At 40.6% G+C, this 14,448-nt stretch overlaps 1 protein-coding gene across 4 annotated transcripts in view; it reads left to right on the forward strand.

Moving 5' to 3' along the window:
- The window catches only part of KLHL29 (kelch like family member 29), a 405,515-nt gene that overhangs the window by 142,875 nt on the left and 248,192 nt on the right, over positions 1-14,448 (forward strand). For all 4 annotated transcript variants that reach the window (XM_087775206.1, XM_087775204.1, XM_087775203.1 and 1 more), the window contains one exon: positions 9,415-9,720. In XM_087775206.1, coding sequence (XP_087631332.1) covers positions 9,460-9,720 — 261 coding nt within the window. In that variant the 5' untranslated portion in view covers positions 9,415-9,459. The remainder of the gene's footprint in view (positions 1-9,414; positions 9,721-14,448) is intronic.

Below are 14,448 nucleotides of genomic sequence, written 5' to 3' on the forward strand. Positions count from 1 at the left end.
CAAACAGTCTTCATCTGACAGTTGAAAAGATAAAACATGAGCCGCTGGTGGCAATTTTAAGTGAGGGTGGTAGAAGAAGTGATAACAGGAATAGCTTTTGAGAGGCACAGGAGCAAGCTGAGAAGCAGTTAACTTTGATAGTGGGTGTGGTATTAATTCATTAGGATGGTGGCACTGTTCCTCTAATTCTTGAAGCATCGCCTTTCAAAACAAAACAAAAATAGCAACTGGATGTAAGTGATACTTATTCTATTGAACCAACTGAAAATAAAATCAATCCATTTTATGAAGCACGGTTAGGCCACACAGAGGTGATGAGCTGTGACTGCAGATGGACAGATAACATGGGCTCTGGCCAACTTCAGTGACATGCACCAGGAAGGGAACCTTCCGATTTGAAAGCCCTGAGTGTCTGCTGGGTGAGCTAGAAGTCCAGTATTACCAGCCAGGAAAAGGAGCGCCTGGTACTGATGTACTGGTACTGATGGTACCGGTGCCATGAAGCAAACAAATGTCTCATGGAAATATGCAGAGAAACTCCCCTGTGCAGGCCCTTCACAACCTCCAAAAGTGTGACAAGAATATATGTGGCTCCTTAAATGAAGAGCGAGGTAGCTTTTGAGGATAGGTGAGTGGAGGTTTAGCAAGTGTCCTGCATTTAGGGCACCAGAAACTGGAAAAACTGTAGTTATTCCCCCTGGTGTAGGGATCTTGTGTTGGCTCTGGAAATTCAGTTTCTTATTGCAGAATCGGGATAACTGCACTTTCCTCCCTTAGACAACAGCGTGAAGCGAATCATGTTAAAACCTTGAAGGCGCTTGTTGATATGGACTGTGCTAGTCTAATGTTCAGTAGATTTAATGTTTCTTTTTTTTTTTCCTGGGGCATTTTGCATCTAATCTCTTTTTATATACCAGATGCTTAGTGACTGTTTCATACTGTAAGTGTACATGTGGTCTTGATTTGCGGGTTGATATATGTCTCCTTTTAACAAAATGTCAGAAAACTCTGTGTGGTCAGAGGACGTCAGTCCTGGAAGAGAAAATTTACTGCTTCCCCTGGTGCTAGCTGAAGCATTTTAAATGTGAACAATGACAGGGGTGCGATGACCCAAAAATATCCTCTAACAGGGAAATTCAAAGTACAGTTTCTTTATTACACAGTTTTGCAGCAATACAGGTGATCCAGAGAGCTTTTGCTGTAAAATATGCTGCATTAACCCTTTCCTTGGCAGAGAGTTTTCTTCTCTAATAGTTTTGACTGACTGATCAGTCTTCCCCAAGGGGTGGAAAATTGAGAATGGCAGTAAATCAAAGGAAATTTCTCCTGCCTTGTCCAAATGTAATTTGAAGATCTAGTCGTCTCGTCCCCCCCCGCCCCCCCCCCCAAGAAACCAGCCCCAAAAGAGCCAAGATCCTGTTAATTAAATTTTGTGAGATTTAATTTGTGACATTTGGCAACACTGACAGTAGCTTATTCTACATTTCTGCTTTATTAACTATGAAGTCTTAGGCAAGATTAGGTATGTCAGGTGCTGGCAACCACGTAATGCATTTTGAGAAGATGGTCCATTTCCCCAGAAGAAATCTAGTCGTGTCCCTGTCTTCCCTCCTCTACCTCTCGCCAGCGGGCACCATTGGACGCCGGCCACCAGTTGACGTTCAGCCAGCCCCTGTGCCGGGAGTTGGGGTGCTGGCCACCGGCTCTGCCGTGTGAGTTTTTCTGCACAAACCCTCCACAAACTGGCCTTTAACATAGCAGCTTTTGGCATTTGGTTTTCTTTTGTTTGCTTTTCATGCTAATGAGATAATTTAATTAGGGAAGGCAGTATTTTGGGCAGTGTTTTGCAAGCAGGAGTGTTACAGAGTAACATCATGTTTTCCTCTCTCCCCATTTTTAACAAGGCTGGGTTCCTGTGCTGGCTACCTAGGACCTTGTAGAGACATATGAGAAAGTTATTATGCCTTCCTATAAAGTTCTGGTGGATTTTCATTTAGAAAACTGCTGTGCAAAATTCCAGTCGTGTTGCTACAGAAGGACCTCGGAAAGCCCAAGAATCTGCAGGAAATGGCAGCTACAATTGATTTTTGCGAATGGAGGGTGGAGAGGGTTGAATTCTTCTCTGAGCTTTTTGGGAGGTGTTTGCAACAAGCCAAGCGGGAGAACCAGGTCAAGTGGGAGATCTTTCCAGTAAAAACCTGAAGACAGAGGAATGGAGGTAGGAATTTTCTCCAGATACTTATCCCAAACCAGTATATTTTGACATATTTTCTGTCAATTTATAATTGACAATAAGTGTGTCTGAAGATGTGGATCAAGACCTTGCAAAATAGTCCAAGACACTTGGATGTTGGGAGGCTTCCGCAGAAGGAAACCCCTGCACCTGATGTAAACCCCATAACTTTGTGTGTGTCCAAATTTGGCATGCAGCAGGGTTCAAGATGGGACTGGTCTTCATCTTCTGTTCCAACGGTGTGAGCAGCAGGACCACAGATGCCGCTGGACCTCTGAATTTTTCTCATCCCACCAGTGCTCATGATCAGTGAATTGCAGGATGTGTTATCTACTGCACTCAGGTTGTAAGGGAATTAGCATTTGAAAGCAAATGATGAAATACAGGAAATGATCATATTAAAGATAAATTTCCAAGAAGCTTAGTAATAAAACATACACGTACAGATATTTTAGTAACCCCTTTTTTAGGAAGATCATATTCTCCTAGCATGGAGGGAAAGAAACCAGACAGGTAAGGTATGGTTTCACTCCCATTGTGGCTCTTTTTTTTTTTTCAGTTGGATAGTCTAGTTTATCTTTTTGCTTGTCTAAAGAGAAGATTGCTGTATCCATCTTAAGTACTCAGAAATAATAAGTGTACACACTTTTCTACAATATTTCGAGACAGAGAAGCAAAAGTCTCATTTGTGCTTGTTGCATAGTGAACTATATCCTTAGAAGACACTGTTATGTTGCTGCTCTGATTTTTTTTTTTATATGTCCCAAAGCATTGCCTCCTCCAGTATATATTTGGAAAATTAAATCCTATATAATCTCTTAAATCTACTTCTCCTTTATCACTTACAGGGTTAGGATTTGGGCTTTTTTTTCTACTGCTTTTTTTTTGAAGATCTGATTGTAGCAAAGCAGCTCAAGTCTCTCTGCCTTGTCTTGGATTTTACAAGAGCTTTACAACTGTTTACAAGACTAAATCATGGGTTTACAAAAGTAGACCTTGCTTGATAATAAAGTTGTTTCCTTGCCCCTCAAATATTTCTAGGTCTTATCTTTCTACACAGCTGCTTGTAGTTCAGCTTTACAGAATCTCTTGATTGGATTCCTACTGCCTTTGTCTAACAAAGAAGTCTTTCAATGAAGTCACCCAAATGGAAAAAAAGAAGTTAAGTAAAAATTGTGAAAATGGATTAGTCAGATCCATGTAGGCTTGTAATAGTGATTCCATATGTGTCTGAGAAAGTCTTTGTAGGTTATAAATAATGTTGAGCTCAAATAAAACATTTTGTTTGTTACACTTCTGAAGTGAAGAGCAGCTCCTGAAGCTGCCAGGGCTACTGGTACCCTATTTTATTTGTAAGATTTTCTTAGACACGTTTACATGTGTGTAATATGTTGTGCATGTACAACCTTACTATTGAGTTATATCCAGAATTTATGGTAACACTGATATATTTCAGTGTGATTTTGGTGCCATATGTATAAATTATGTCTTCAGTCCTGTGCCTCAGGAAGAGGTTGTTGTGTCGGTATGCTCTGATAAAACTGCATCCAGTAACATTTTCCCTGCAGCGTATATCTGAAATCATTCAAGCTTAGGTACTTAGACATCTTCTTTATCAGTTACAGTTCTGCATGCTAGATCTGATTACAGCAAATCTCTCTCTTCTTCCTCATCTTTTTTTTGTGTGGATCTCATAAAATACTTAGGCTTTACGTGCATTTAACTGCTTTTGAAGCTCTTTAATAGGCTATTTTATCTGTGCTTCCGTTCATCCAGTTTGAAAACACGTAAGGCTATTTAGCTGCTTATTTTTTTGTTTCAGACTCTTTCTTTCTTCTTTTCTTCCATTTCCCTAATGACTGTGTATCTACTTCCGTTGCTCTGTCTCCCAACCTCTCTTGCCTATCATATTTCTCTAATGTTATTATTTAAAAGGTAAATTTAGAAACAAATCTTATCCAGGAAAAATTTAAATTAAAAGGTTGACCTTTATTTTTGAAGTCACTTAATGAAGTTGACTAATAGTCTAAGAAATCTGATTCTCTAGCTTCAGACTGGCTGAAAGCCTGTTTTTCCTTATATTTATATCTGTGAGGACAGGCGTTTTAAGGAGACGTTGACTAGATAAGCGTGGAGAGCAGGGGAAAAAGCTGCTCTAAGGCTCGAGCCGGACTGTCATGTAGAGGAACATGAATAGGAAACATTTTTTCTGCAGAACAGTGAGTGTTTTGGGCTTGGGGGAAGAAGGGTTGTGTTTAAATGTATCGAGCATAAAATGAAATGTTAATCACTTAAGTTTAATAAATCTGCAGCAATGATCTGTTTGAACCTGGTAAGAGGCCTGTAGTTAGCACAGTGCTGTCTCGAATGCCTCTGGTCTTTTTCTTGCCTCTGTGTATGTGTGTGGAAGCTGTGGAAACAAGGAACGAATGAGCTTGCATAAGAGAGGTGGTGAAAAACGAGTACCAGGAGGAAGGTGGTTTTAAACTAGAAGGTAGGAGGATTTCCAAATGGCCAAAGTGTTTTGGGTAAATTTGGAGGCTGGATGTAGTCATTTGTGTAGGTGCCCCACATTTTAGTCCTGAAGACGCCCATGTTTTGCAGAAAATCTTTTTCAAATTTTATTGTTGAGCAAGCTGTTTATATGAGACATATCTAAAACTCCTGGTCGTAGAAAAAGTTATTTTTCTCTAGCAGGGGTACTCTCACATTTTGCTTTCCCTCAAGAGTGATAGATTTAAAGTAATTTCTTTTTATGGTCTTCCTCACCTGCTGCATTGCATATTTTGGCCTTGGAGGGCTAGGAGAGATACCAGTCACGTTCCTCAGAAGGGCATTCAGTATTGTTTCATTCCTCTGTTCCCCTTCCCTGTTCTGCCCTCCCAAGCCCATCTTGCTGTGAAAGGAAATTATGGAGGAAAGGGTCGGGCGCCTGTGTAATCCTCATGCCTGGCTCCAGAGCACTTGGCATAGCCCTTCTGTGAAACCCAGAGGGCTGTCTATGTTTTGGCATGATTTTTGCAGCACATACACAGCGATGTAGTCTTTGGGCACTGAGATAGGCATGTTGTTTGCTTTGCCATATCACTAAATCTCGTTTCAGATTTGTCATGGGATTTTTATTTTCCTCTGGTTGCTCAGTCTCTCTTCTTTAGCTTATAGCCTTTTCCACAACTCTCCCTTAATACCAATTTGATCTCCATTTTGCTTTGAATTTATCAGTTAATCCAGTAACAACTATGGGTTTCTCTCTGTTCCCTTCTCTCTCTTTAGTAGGGTGGGTTTTTTTCCCCCTCTAAGAGAGTTTTTGTTCCTTTTGGCTGCACAATAAAATCCTTTGATTCTATGTGACAAACAGGAACACACGTTTCCTTTCTAGTCGAGTGATTACATCTTGAGTAGAGAGTGGGGGAAGGCCTGTCTCATTGACTTTACCACCTTCACAAGATAGTATGTCAGGTGAATTAGCTGTACAGTGATTTTCAGCGGTAACAGCATGCCGTATGCCTCCTTGTGGACTTCTGAGATACGCAAATCATACGTTCCTTCGATTGCTGGCTATGTCTACCTTGCGGTTTTATGGCTCTGCTGTAGGATAGACATATCTGAGATAGCTTTAGGCTTATCTGCTCAAGAACTGACTTCTAGACACAGCAGCAGGGAGCTTCGTGCTAGCTGAAAAATCGGCCCCAAAACTGAGGTTGATAGATCTATAATTAGCCAAGGCTTAGCTGGGGCGATGACTTCAGTGCAGCCAGCACTGGGAGTTCCCCAAGTCTGAAAAACGAGGTAAAAACCTTCTTTCTCTTCTTTCATGCTGTTTAGAGGGACCTAAAGCTATTTAAGAGAAAAATGCATGCATGTGAGTGTTGAGGAAATCTTCCCTTAAGAAGGGAAAACGTGAATTATTTGTAGCTATTGATACTGGTATTTGTAAGTATTAGGTATAGATCTTTCTCCTCCCTGTCTCTCCCCGAAAGGCTAAAAAAAAAAAAAATCCAAAACAATCCATCTCTAGAAATTTTAGCCTAAAACTGGGTATTTTGGAACCAGTAATGACTGGGTTAGGATGAAAATGCTCATACATCTTTGAGTACAGTGACTGCTGTCCTGCCTGCTGTTCGTGTGTGGTTTTCACTGGCCTCCGCCACTGCCATTTCTCAAGATGGTTTATGCTGCCCTGTGTCAAGTTCTGCGCAGAGGAATGTGATGATTATACTTGGCTTGGGACGTGCTTTGTTGAAGTTTTACTTATGAGTCAAAATACGTTTAAAGCATTATTATTATGATCCTTGACAAAAATAGTCTAGACAAAGCATAAACTCTGGATCCAAAAATATATTTAAAAATTAGCTAGCCTGTTCACAAACCATTTCTTACCTCACCCAGCAGCTATTTATGAGAACATTTTATATTGTTTCTAATTTTAAACAATTAATAGCAGCACTAGCAGTTGAATACTCATTTATTAGGTAGTTATCCCCTCCGGTTTTTCTGCACATCTTGTTGCTGTCAAATATCTTTGTACCCAGCCAAAAATGACATGTTGAAACAAGCAGTGTATATTTAATGCGATGCATAGAAAAAAACGTGACGTTCAGCCCTGGCTTTTAATTTTTATTGGAAATATCATGAAATACAGTAGCCGGACAAAGAAGTGAATTTGCTCGTGAAGAGAGTGGTGGGTTTTAAGTAAACTTCTTAATGTGTGGCTTAGTCACAGGCTTCTTTTCTGCTTGTTATTGACGTAATTGCCTGTCAGTCTCATCTGATAGCAGAATTGCTGGGGGCATGGTGTCTTGGATCGTGTGGCAAAAACTGCTGGCTATTGACTTATGTGCATGTGTGCCTCTGCTCTCCGCTGAATTAAATGTCAGATATACTCAAGTGTGTGGGTGGGTGTGGGATATGTGATTTGGTTCTCTCTAGTTGCCTTGTCAAGAAGTACACTAATACAGCTAATGGAGATCCTCGAGCTTGGAAGGAGAAGGGCATTCACTTGACAGCCACCATCCAAACAGTCAAAAAAGATAGCCTCATACAGTGGTGGAGACCGTGCGGATTTAAAAAGAAACTTTTCCAAAGGCAAGGAATAATAAAGGATATTTTGAAATTGTAGCTTGCAGTTTACAGTCTCCCTTTTTGCCTGGCTTTGCAAAAGGTTTATAAAGCAAAAGGAAGGGGGTTTATACCCGTGGAATTTCTAACTTTTAAAGACGCTATCTTTAGGTACTGATTTTATTCTGAGATGGTTTCCACTAGAGGAAAAACTTGCTTTCTTCACCCCTACTAAAACAAAAGTTTCTGTTTTCACTACCGTGTCTTTCACAGCACTTGTGTCTCTGGTCTTTGCTGTGTTCAGTGTATAGCTGTCATTTCCACATGGTCCTCTAGAAAATATGAAATGAGCTTTCTGAATTAAAGTATTAGATGGCCACAAAAATAGAAGAAAGAAGAATCTAAGTAAATGTCAGTGAATCCTCAACCCTCAAATCATCAAGTCAAATCTTGCATCAAATCCTACCAGAGAAAAAATAGATTAATAATAATGGATTAAGAGGAATGTTAATTTTGTGGTCAGCATCTGCAACAATGCTGTGTGGTCCCCAGTATATGCTCTCGCTGGAAGTGCTCACTCCTGCAGAGCGGCCACATAACCTTCGCAAATGCAGCTTCTTGGGAGATTTGGATCAGCCTTTTGTTGAAGATAATGATTGTGGGAGGGAATTTGCAGGGATTTTAATACACATTTACATTATTGAATTTTTAACTGAGGAAGAGTTTTCTTCATCTCAAGCTAGTAGCTCTCTGGTGAACCAGGTGAACCTTTAATATTTAGTCATAATAGTTGGGTTTATTTGCCCTTTTTTAAATTTCTGCCAGGTGAATAACTAACATTGTTGATAGGTGCACTATTTTATAACACTTCTGAGTTATATCTCTCTTAAGTAGTTTCTTATCTTTATAAGTTTCTGAGTGAGTTCGGTTCCAGCTCCCTCCTCAGTCATTATAAGCAGATGTTTTTACTGTCCATTTTTGTACCTAAGAATTTGTGAAACAAAATTGCTTCAACTGACAAAGAACTTACTGGATTGTGTGATGCAAATAAAATAAATCAGATGCTGCAGTGACCTAGATACTCATTATTTATTTATGGGAATAAATATATTTAGCATTTATTTATACTGGTCTTCAATTCCAAATGCTGTAAACTTTCACTTACTCTGAACTCTGCTGGGAAAAGAGCATTATTGCCACCATTCTGCAGGTTAGGAGACCTTGGCAGGAAGACTTAAGTAACTGCTCTAGGCTACATAACATATAATTATCAGAAGTAGGATTAGATGTTGGGAGTCTCAACTCCCAGAGTTGTGTTCAGACGTCTTGCTCCTGCCAGATAAAATCTATGGATAATAAAGACTGAGGAGCTAAGTAATGATAAGGACGGGATGATCACACAAAGCAGCTTGGTCATTTGATCATCTGAGGTAAATTAAGTGTTTTAAGGCTAGCCAGAAGCACGGGAGGAGACAGGACATGTTGGCCTGCCCTGGAGACCAGCCACGCTGCGGAGAGCTCAGGCATCGCAGGGTGAAGCATTCCTGTAGGAGCTTCCAGTGAGGAGGTCTAGCACAAAGGAGGGGAAGGGGCCGCATAAAGCAATATTTGGCTTTGAAAATAGAGAAGTAATGGAGAGACTTAGCAGGTAGATTTTTCTCCCTCTGATATTTAGGATTAACATTTGGTCATGCATCAGGTGCAGAAAAGAGCTACAGAAATGATCTGAAGGCTACTGAGAAAACTGCAAGACAGAGTTGTTGGAAACATTTTCCTGCTATTAGAAGATTTGAATGCTGATTTTCTTCTAACTCAGCTTTTCATGATGTGTGTGCTGTTGCTTGTTATTCTACTGGAGAGTTTGGGCAGAAGGTGTTTCCTCAGGTCTGAGGGATTGGTCTCTGCACCGCATGCTTGTAGTTGTCCAGACGCTCTCATTTGTGTTCCAGATCAACATCTACTAAAACATCGCTCTTTTTCTCCTGATGTTTAGCTGGGAAAAGGGGACAAACAGTGCTCTCCTAAAACACAGGAGGCATGGCAGGGACTTGCCCTGGTGATTATAGAGTACAATCGCTGTGCTGGGACCTTATTCTAATACCTCTTTGGTTTTAATCTTTCAGGCAAGCTCTCGAGTTCCTTTTGAGAAGAAGCTGCCCTCCATCGAGATGTCACGGCACCACAGCCGGTTTGAAAGAGATTATCGGGCTGGGTGGGATCGCCGGGACTGGAGCTCCAACGGCAATCACGTCAGCAGCACCAACTGCAGCAGCGCTGCGAGCACCAACAGCAACAACCGCCCCGGGCTGCTGCCCCTGCCCATCGTCCCCTCCCGGCTCCCCACCCCGGCCACCGCCACTTGCACTACCGTCAACAGCGATGTGATCACGAGCCTGGTGGCCAATTCATCTCCAGCTTCAACTACCAAAGTAAGAATTTAGGTTTTTTTTCTGGGGTTGTGGTGTTGAAAGGGTGTTAGAGATGTAGCTTCATCTGTCCCTTTGCAAAATCTGTGTTCATGATATAACCAAGAGGAGGAAGAAAAAATTTCTACAGGCAGTCTATGTCTTTTTTATTCGTTTGTGTGTTGTGCATATACTAGAGTAGGTCGTTCTTGCTCCAAGACAGGGTTTCCATGCCCCCGCGAGGCCCAGGCAGAGCACATGCTTCTTTCTTTTCAGCACTGCCTACATTTGGGCTTTCTGTTGCTTTCCCTGGAATGTGTGATTCCCACTTTTTTGCTTTTGGGAATGCTCTTCTTGTCTGTTGACCAAGGCAGAGCTGTGGTTGACAACAAGTGGATGTGGTTTTTATCCAGAGGGAGTGGAAGGTGACCAAAGGGCATAATTTTGGCTGAATGATGTTTTTACTTCTCTTTAGTTGGTACTTTCCTATAAGGTTTTCAAAGCCTCGTTCTTAGTGCAGATTGGAGTGTAACAGTGGGACTGCTATAACCAGGCTCTCTCATTTGTGCAGAAATGCGCACTAAGGAGTAAGAAAATGTTAAGCGGCAAAGAACTGAAATCACTGGTAAACCATTGGGCTTTTTTGTTCTAATATATAATTGGAGGGAAGAGGGTGACTTTTCCTTGTTTTTTTAAACATTCAGCTCTTTTTAATCTGCAAAGTACAAGTTGTTATTCCAATAGAAAGTTGGGGTTTCTTTCTGCATGCAAATTCAGGTAGAACAGCTGGGGAATAGAAAACCCTGGCAAATTGTAAAGGTGACCACAGCTTTAGCAAAGTGAGCCAGAAGCACTGCTGGTTTTCTTTTTATGATATTTAACATTTTCTTTCAACTTGGTTTCATTTTAATAACTGCAAGTGCCAAATACAGCAGACGCAGACAGGGGGAAAGGAGACAATAAAGTTATTTAAAGTAAGCCAAGAGCAAGCTGAAATCTTACTGCAGAACCATTATTATATCGATTTTTTTCACACTGTAGAAAAACAAGGTCAATGCTGCAGAAGGAAACATTAGGCCGAAGTTTACAGTGTGATTGGTTTTAAAAATTTTCCATGGCATCTTCAAATTATTTTCATTTGAAAGAGGCCAATCGGATTCTGATCAAAACATATTTTGAGTTCTCCAGATGCTATCCACAGATAGATGCTTTTCAATCACGCTTTGTCTGGGGAAGATTGAGGCAATTTTGGAGACAAAACAGTCATTTCATTTATCATGACCTTTGTTCCTGGGTCTGCTTAGAGTCCAGCGATTGTCTGGAGCTGATCAGCCCTTCTCCCAGATGTTCAAAACCATTTTGAAGCATAGCAGTGCCAGTAAACCATGTGTTTATTGGGGGAGAGGAGGCAGGAACAGCAAGTTAAATGCCTTTTGATCATATGCTCAATGTGAACTGTCTTCTAAACTACCTTATTAGACAATTTTCTGATGACTTTCATTAGTAAGAATGTTTTGGCATGAATAGATCAAACGCAGTAAATAGACAAGAATGGAGGTAACAGGGGACACTTTTTATTCTGAGAACTGTTAATCAGCCTTGTAATCTCCCATAAAATAAATGTGTAAAAAGGCATACAGTCTTTGCCCCAGCCTCTTCTGCTGAGAATCAGCTAAACAGCTCTAAAAATTCAAAATTGCATGTACTAAAGAGGAAGAAACTTTGAAAGAGAAGTGGGGTAGGTAGGATGAACAGAGATGTAAGGGTATGGTGCCTAGCAAGCTTCCAACTAATGATGTGGAACAGTGTCAGAAAAAAACATCAGGTGCTCATACATACTCATGTTCACCCTGCCTGACTCTGTCTCTCTCCTTCACACACAGCAGATTTACACTTGTGGTTAGCAATGTAACCAGCCAGTGCCTTTCCCTTGTAGAATCCAGCTAATGGTTAGGCATAAAAAATTAAATCCGTATAATGAGGAAATCACAAGTCAGAAGAATAATGTGGTTGCTTGGTTTATATTAAAAAGCAGGAATGTGCCAAATTGCCTTGAGCTGTGGAGAGTTCACAGTCTACCCTCTGCAGCCTTTTTGTGAGCATGTTTATGGGGTACCAACTCATAAGGGGCAGGTGTCATCTTTAGCTGAATTTCTTAGTTCTGTTTTGTGGTCGGGAGTGGCATGTTTGGTTGCTTAGCTGCTCTTCTGCAATCTGAACCTTCCCCAACACTATGGCAGACGTCATTAAACTCAGTGGCAAGGGGCTGCCCCACACAAGAGGTGACATGGTGAATAAAGAAAGTAATCATGGTGTTATGGAGCAAGAAGACTGAGAACCTGGTTCTTCTTGTATGATGGTCCACGGATATGGGTACAGCCAGCAGTGTTCCTCCAGGCTGAGGACAGAAAGGACGCTGTGTCATATAGTTACCGGTTTTGACTTTAGCATGTCTTCCTGAGCTGGTCTGAAGATCTCGAAGCATAGAGGCCAACTGTCCACCTCCCTTCATTTGTGTTCCTACTAATTAATTATCCTCCCAGTTAAAAGTTTGTTTCATTTTTTTTTATAAACCATTTAGTCTGTCTTCAAACTTTGGTCCTTGGTTCCTCTGGTTTCCTGCTGTTCAGCAGTTTTAGTAGCCTCCAAATAACTCTGTATCTTTTGAATCCCCTCCATTGTTCTTTTGCCTTTGAAAATATAGGTACCAAACCCATATGCATCCTTCCAGCATCAGACTCACCATTCCCTTGCATGGCAATAAAACTGCCGTGTTCCCATGTCTGCACAGCTAATAATTGCTCCAGACTTTTTAGCCAAAGTGCTAAGTCAATAGCTATTAAAAATACATATGCATGCCATCGTCCTTCATTACATGTTATCAAGCAGTCATAATCTTGTCAAAGACTGAAATGAAGTCTGTTTGACAAGATCTGTCTTCTGGATACCTGTACTGGCAGACACTGGTCATATTCCTGTCCTTCAGCTCCCCATTAACTGAATCCTAAAATGACAAATTCAAAATGGAGGAAAAAACTTATTTTCTCTCTGACATGTAACTGGACTGAGAAGCTTGCTGTGTTGGTAATGGAATTGGACAGGGAATTAATAAATAAATGTTTTTAAGGACTACTGGACAATCTAGTCTGGCTGAACCATTTGGTCTTTAAATTATTATGTAAATGTATGTAAGATTAAAGACTTCACCCCGAGTTATGCGCTATGAACGGGAAAAGTATTGGAAGGGAGAGAAAGAAATGATCAAATTAACTGTTGGAGAGAGGTGAAACCATCTTCAGAGGGAAGCTTAAGATATATAGCACCAACTATGAGGGGGCTGGGTTTGGTCTGTGTTTTTATGCTTCTGGAAGAGCTTTTTACATCCTTCTGTGGAGGGCTTTAGAAGGATTTTATTACTAATTATTAATGTGTAGGAGAACTTTAGAACTAATTATACTTTGCAGACCTTTGAAATTTATTCTCAAAGCGTACCTATAACCTTCTTACCACAGATGCTTTGGTACAAATCACACTTAGTGGATCTGCCACATTTAAGTGGTTATGGATGTTTGGTCTGAGTTATTTAAACAAAAAAGCTGTATTTTCCTAAGCTTTGCTTTTTGCTGAACAAAATGATGATGATCCGTTGCACTGCTGTAACCCATTTCATCGGAGGCTGCCAGAAGACATCAGAAAAACCATTTAAACCTCAACAACCTATAAGAAGTAGTTTAATGTTGCACTCCCAGTATACCGACAAGGAAACTGAGGCACTCAGAGGTAGTGATTATTGGTTTTTCTGCTCATTCTGTGCCACTGTGAGCAAAGTTCCAGCTCTTTTAGTCAATTTGGCTTTTCTGCCCTGGTGCTGTATCCAAAGCGTTGGGCCACAGACCAGCACCCAGAGTCAGCACAGTTTGAAGGGATGAGTCCTTCGCTGGAGATACTTCCTCATCCGCTTGAATACCTGAAGCAGTCGATAGGAGAGCGCAATTCCTGCCATTAAACTGCTGCATTCAGCTCAATTTGTCACGCTCTGAGGCCAGTCATGTATGATGATTGAGCTCAGGTTTGGGTTTGTCTGTGTGCGGTGGGGTTTTTGCTTTTTTTTTTTCCTGCAGTGAGGTTATTTGTTGGTAGAAGGAAGCTATCAAAGAAATCCATATAAGACTGCAGCACTGCTTAAGATATTGGCAACAAAACAGTCTAAAATTCATTTAAGGATGCTGCACACCATTCCAGCTATGTTTTCTGTTCATCTCAGCAGCACCTTCATTCTTTGTTGCTTTTCCGAATTACTTTGCGAGTTACTTGTACAATTTTCTCCATCAAAGCTCCTGTATCACAGCTTCAATTTAGAAGTGTTGTCATGGGCTGTAATTTGAAATTTTATTACCAAGAGATTTTTTGGTTATAGAACACTTACTTTTATCATCTCCATATTATTTTTAAATGCCTGAAAAGATTGATACATCAACAGAATCTGTGCAACACCAGGCGAGATCTAATTTTTTTTTCCAACCTTAATTTTAAAAGCCCTTTGCTTGGAACGTAAATTGATTCTTAAGCCCCCACACACTTAATGATTTGTTATTCTCAAGGTTAAACCTATGACAAATTTTCTAAGAATGCCAGTCTTCAGTTTTGATAAGATTTTCTCTAGTTGAGCTCAGGGATAACTATATAGTTTTAAGTCTTTAAACAGCATAACTGAGATGTGATCCTGGCCTCCTGTACTTAGAGTACGCCAGC

Source organism: Nipponia nippon, unplaced genomic scaffold, assembly GCF_047370975.1.
Source record: "Nipponia nippon isolate SJK-2023a ecotype South Korea unplaced genomic scaffold, ASM4737097v1 scaffold_4, whole genome shotgun sequence".
Lineage (NCBI taxonomy): Eukaryota > Metazoa > Chordata > Aves > Pelecaniformes > Threskiornithidae > Nipponia > Nipponia nippon.